The 6238-nt window shown below is 42.8% G+C and overlaps 1 protein-coding gene across 1 annotated transcript; it reads left to right on the top strand.

Annotated features, from left to right (window-relative positions):
• The first annotated feature begins 404 nt into the window (after positions 1-404).
• On the top strand, positions 405-5257 carry LOC124979330 (polyadenylate-binding protein 2-like). Its single transcript, XM_047543812.1, is given in 5 exon segments — positions 405-441; positions 743-849; positions 3468-3734; positions 3736-4340; positions 5218-5257. Coding segments are annotated over 5 exon segments (1056 nt in total).
• Positions 5258-6238: the final 981 nt, after the last annotated feature.

The raw sequence follows: 6238 nt of genomic DNA, 5'->3' as shown, positions 1-6238 counted from the left end.
ACCCTGTTGAAGTCATCTTTCTTAAAATTTCACATTGAAGTGAGACTATGCAGTCTTCGCTTGCTCTTCTTCTGCTCAACATTGCTTCATTCTACCAAACAAAAATACTGCCCGAATGTCTGCTTTCAATAAATGTTAAGTAGACACTATTCCAGGCAGTGGGGATTAAAAGTTTATTCTCTCAAACCCCTTACCATCTAGCTGGGGTAAAGTGGGGTGTGTGGTCACAGTACTGATTACACTTGAGAAGATGTCTCTCAGCTTTCAGAGAGACCCACTGCCTCCAGGAGAGAGACCTGGGTTCAATTGCCCAGAGGAGGCAGGAATCACTTCCGGTGTGCCCCAGAGCGTCACGGGAAGTGGGGTGGGGTGTGTCAGACTGAGGCAGGAAGTAACCCTGCGCCATGGTTGGGACGGGTGGGGAAGCAGTGCCCGGATTCGGTGGGTAGTGCCCATTTGAGGGTTTGCGAGGGATTGGAGTGCGATTGATTTGTGCTGTATGATACGGGTGAGTAACTGCATGACATGACTGATCCGGAAGGAAAGTTCTGGAAAATTCCTACGTTGCCAAATCCCATTGAAAGTTTCTGAATGTTATAGCATATTATATTGACATAGTTCATATGTCAAAAAATCCAGTTTGAGAACTAAAATCTGTGCATATCAAAATTTTTTCAAAATAATGGATGAAAAGTTTCCATTGCTTGGAAAGAACCACCTTATCTATACATGCTTTTAACAGAATTTCTCAATTTGAGTCCTGATACTGCTGGGCCTCTCAGTTTCCCCGAGAGCCACGGGCTATGGTTCCTGTTGGGACCTGAGAAAATAGTCCGTCCTCTCATGAAGGTCAGGTTAGTGGAATCTAAGAAAAGCCTTGTTTTGGGTGTGTTCCCCAAGGCGGGATGTTTTTCTCTTCTATCATGGAGAGGCGTCCTTTTTCCTTGTGGCCTCCGGAAGCAGCATCTTGGTGACCTGTGGAGCCGGGGGAGGAATGGAGTGGTAAATTCCATCCTTAAGTAGGGCTTAAGAATCTGCCCACGGCTGCTGCTTCAGCTTCCCGCTTAGGAAAATGTGACCGATGAAGTCTTCAGTGAAGGTGTCTGGGGACACTGATATGTGTAACATGTGCTCAAACCTCTGCCACAGCCAAGAGGCAGAATTTAAGTTTGCCCACTGACAGCTGCTGGGTGTTAGCCCTGGAATGTTAATCCGTACAGAAAGCTTGGATGAAAGGCAACAGCTTTTAGCAGCTGTGCTAATGGTCTCATCCATCAAATGACCCTCTCCCCTTCACCTTTCTGTTGTCAGTTATGATGAAAACTGGATATGAAATCTTAAGAGGCAGATTATTGTTATTTATTTTTAAAATATGGGCTTTAAATATTTCCCAAAGTAATAAACGCATTGAAAAATATAATTAACCATACTGAAGGAAAATTTTATTTTTTTAAATTTATTTTTTAATTGAGAAAATTGCAGGAATTTTTCATGTACTACGTGATGTTTTGAAGTATTTGTGTGTTGTACATATATTCATACACACACACACACATATACATGCACACAAAATAAAATAAATGTAGCTAATTATAGACGTTTTGCCTCCCATAGTTATTTTGTGGTGAAAACACTTAACATTCTCAGCATTTTTCAAAAATAATTCATAATTCTTATTAATTCATAATTATCATACCTAATTACAATGAATTATTAATAATATAATAATTATCAATATTGTCATTAGGTATAGTCACCATGCTGTGCAATACATTTCTTGAGCTTATACCTCCTATTTAACTATAATTTTGTATGCTTTAAGTAACATTTACCCAAACATCTCCTAAAATTTTAGTACAGAGGTTATCTCTACCTTGGTTTAAATCCCTTCCCACCCTTTTTTCACAAGTTTGTATGTGTTCCTGAACACATATGTAACTGAGGTATTAATCTGTAAGCACGGTTTTATATTCTGCTTTTAGTACATGTTTTGAAATTTTTTTATGGTATTAAGTACAGACACTCTCCAGTTTATGATAGTTCTTTGTACAGAGATTCTGGTTTTACAATAGTATGAAAGCAATACATATATAATAGAAACTGAACTTTGAATTTTGAATTTTGGTCTTTTCCCAGGCTAATATGCAATAGAATTGTCTCTTGAGTTGCAGCTCCCAGTTAGCCCTCTGATCAAGAGGGGAAACCACTGATGATCTAATGTCTTGTGTTGCTAAGCTATGGTGATTGGTAGATTAGATATATTAAATGCATGTTTGGCTTAGAATATTTTCAGCTTATCATGGATTCCTGGGAAATAACCCCACTGTAAGTCAAGGAACATCTGTACAATATCATTTATGATTATTACAAAAAAAAGAAAAAGAAAAATGTGCAAATCTAACAAAATGTACAGGACTTGCATGTTAGAAACTAGGAAACACTGGTGAAAGAAGTCCAGATAAATAAATGGAGAAATAGACTGTAGTCATGAATTGGAAAACTCAGCATAGTAAAATGTCAGTGAACTAATGAACAGGTTTACTACATTCCTATCAAAATTTCTAATTCTGACTTTAAAATTTGGCATTTAATATTCAGTGTTGTCATATTTCCCTCAATGAAGAATTTTAAACAGCTTTGTGGAAGTATATAGTACACTTCACATTTAAAGTGTATCCCCTAAGTTTTGACGTGTGCACACTTGTGAAACCATCATCTTAGTCCATAGTGAATATGTTCATTAGTCACAAGATTCCTCTTGCTCTCTCCTCCTGTCCCTGTTCTCCCTTAACTTCCATCTGCATCCCATTGGTTTGCTTTCTATCCTTGTAGTTTTCGTTTCCTAGAATGTTATACATATGGAATCATACTGTATATACTTTTTTGGAGGGGTGTCTGACTGCTTTCCATAAGTGCAATTATCTACTGGGAGTGGTGACACATGCCTGTAATCTTAGTGACTGGGGAGGCTAAGGCAGGAGAACAGCAAATTCGAGTCCAGCCTTGGCAACTTAGAAAGATCCTGTCTCAAATTATAAAATGAAAAGGACTGGAGATGTGGCTCAGTGGTAGAGCACCCCTGGGTTCAAACCCCAGTACTGTTAAAAAAAAAAAGTATTTATTTTGAGATTCATCCTTTTTTTTGTAGTATTCCATTTTTGTATGTTCTGCAATTTATCCATTCATCTGTTGGTGAACATTTGGATTCTTTCCAGTGTTTGACTATTAGAAATGAATATGCTATAAACATTTGTGTACAAGTCCTTGTGTAGATGTATACTTTCATTTCTCTTGGATAAATAACCAGAAATGGAAGGACTGCATCATATGTATAATTTCTCAACTTTTAAAGAGCTGCCAAACTGTTTTCCAAAGTGGTTGTACCATTTTATATTATGACTTGCAGCTATGAGAGGCCCATTCCTCCACCTCTGGGCTAACACTTGGTCTTTTAATCATTAAAATAGGTGTGTAGGGGCTCCGGGCCGGGGCGGCGCCATCTTGTGCCTGGGTCTGGTGGGGAGGCGGGGAGGGGGCCCCGGGGGCGCAGGGGACTACGGAACGGCCTGGAGTCTGAGGAACTGGAGCCTGGGGAGCTGCTGCTGGAGCCCGAGCCGGAGCACGAGCCCGAGCCCGAGCCCGAGCCCGAGCCCGAGCCCGAAGAGGAGCCGCCCTGGCCCCGCGCCCCCCCACCCCACCCCGGAGCTCCGGGTCCTGGGCCTGGTTCGGGAGCCCCCCGGCAGCCAGGAGGAGGAGGAAGAACCGGGACTGGTCGAGGGTGACCCGGGGGACGGCGCCATTGAGGACCCGGATCTTGAAGCTATCAAAGCTCGAGTCAGGGAGATGGAGGAAGAAGCTCAGAAACTAAAGGAACTACAAAACGAGGTAGAGAAGCAAATGAATATGAGTCCACCTCCAGGCAATGCTGGCCCAGTGATCATGTCTATTGAAGAGAAGATGGAGGCTGATGCACGTTCCATCTCTGTTGGCAATGTGGACTATGGTGCAACAGCAGAAGAGTTGGAAGCTCACTTTCATGGCTGTGGTTCAGTCAATCGTGTTACCATACTCTGTGACAAATTTAGTGGCCATCCCAAAGGGTTTGCATATATAGAGTTCTCAGACAAAGAGTCAGTGAGGACTTCCCTGGCCTTAGATGAGACCTTATTTAGAGGAAGACAAATCAAGGTGATCCCAAAACGAACAAACAGACCAGGCATCAGCACAACAGACCGGGGTTTCCCACGTGCCCGCTACCGTGCTGGGACTACCAATTACAACAGTTCCCACTCTCGATTCTACAGTGGTTTTAACAGCAGGCCCCGGGGTCGCGTCTACAGGTCAGGATAGATGGGCTGCTCCTCTTCCCCGCCTCCCTTGAGCCCTGTATGCTTCATTCTCTCCTGATCTGAGGACCGACTCTCCCTCTCCCTCCCCCTTGGTCTCCAGGGACTTGGTCTCCTGCCTGTGCAGGGTGAGGAAGGTAGTTGTAGGCCAGGTCAGGCCAGTCTCATCATCTTTGGAACAGAAATTGGTGGTAAGGGCTGATCCGTTCCGAGAGATACTTCCTCCTTTGACCTTTTTTTTTTCTCCCCATGGAAGTTGGTGGCATTGAAGGTGACATTAAAAGGAAGAATAGGGTCTCAGGGCAGTGAAAAGCACTGCTTGGACATTGCTACTTTTCCCAGAGTTAAGGAGGGGTAAAAGTTGAACCTCCTTTGGAAAGATACCAGAGGCTAGTTGGTCCTCCCATAGCTATGTGGGAGGGTTTTGAGATGCTTATTTAATGGAGGTAGTCTTTTTCGAGGTTAACTTTCTTACTGGGCCCAGTGTGGTACCCAAGTTGTGGACTTTGCTTTTACTTTTATCTCTTTAAATAGGTCACGCCTATAATCCTTGACTTTTCATAAGATAGGGTTTGAGAACTGTGGAGAACTGAAAACTAGATAAACAATGTGTCCTTTTTTCTTACTCCTTTATCTCAAATGCACTTCTTATTGCTGCTGTTTGGCAAAGTATTCTATTAATGCCCTTTTTAGCCCCCTATTTGCCAGGTGCTTCTCTAATTCTGGGATTGTGGAGTCAGTTTCAGGATACTTGAAAAATTTCTTTTTCCCCCTTCCCCTCACAGTAACTGGGGCAAGGGCCCACGGGGAGGGGTTTATACTGAACTATCTAGTGATCGTGTTAACACCTAACTCTCCTTCTTTCTTCCAGGGGCTGGGCTGGAGTGACATCTTGGTATTCCCCTTACTGAAAAAAGTGTGTATTAGGAGGAGAGAGAGGAAAAAAAGAGGAAAGAAGGGAAAAAAAAAAAAAAATTAAAAAAAAAAGAAAAACAGAAGATGACCTTGATGGAAAAAAAATATTAAAAAAAAAAAAAAAGATATACTGTGGAAGGGGGGAGAACCAGTAACTAACTGCTGAGGAGGGACCTGCTTTGGAGAGTAGGGGAAGGCCAAGGGAGTGGGGCTGCTCATTCACTCTGGGGATTCGCCATGGACACTTCTCAACTGCGCAAGCTTCTCCCCATGTTTCCCTGCCCGACTTCACCCCCTTGGGGGCTACTCAAGGATAGGTGGGCATGGGTGGTAGGAGGGTTTTTTTTTACCCAGGGCTCTGGAAGGACACCAAACTGTTCTGCTTGTTACCTTCCCTCCATCTTCTCCCTGCCTTTCACAGTCCCTTCCTGCCTGCTCCTGTCCTGCCAGGTCTACCACCCATCCCACCCTCTTTCCGGCTCCCTGCCCCTTCAGATTGCCTGGTGATCTATTTTGTTTCCTTTTGTGTTTCTTTTTCTGTTTTGAGTGTCTTTCTTTGTAGGTTTCTGTAGCCGGAAGATCTCTGTTCCGCTCCCAGCGGCTCCAGTGTAAATTCCCCTTCCCCCTGGGGAAATGCACTACCTTGTTTTGGGGGGTTTTGGGTGTTTTTTGTTTTTCAGTTTTTTTGTTTTATTTTGTTTTGTTTCCTTTGCCCTTTTTTCCCTTTTATTTGGAGGGAATGGGAGGAAGTGGGAACAGGGAGGTGGGAGGTGGATTTTGTTTATTTTTTTAGCTCATTTCCAGGGGGTCGGAATTTTTTTTAAAAATATGTGCCATGAATAAAGTTGTTTTTGAAAATAAAAAAGAAAATAGGTGTGTAGTTGTATTTCATGTTTTAATTGGTATTTTCCTATTGATTCGTGTTAATTTTTTAGTCGTCTGAAATTCTGCCTGGTTTCTTTTCTCTTCCTCAACCT

Source organism: Sciurus carolinensis, chromosome 3 (assembly GCF_902686445.1).
Source record: "Sciurus carolinensis chromosome 3, mSciCar1.2, whole genome shotgun sequence".
NCBI lineage: Eukaryota > Metazoa > Chordata > Mammalia > Rodentia > Sciuridae > Sciurus > Sciurus carolinensis.
This window is presented reverse-complemented; position numbering and strand designations above follow the sequence as displayed.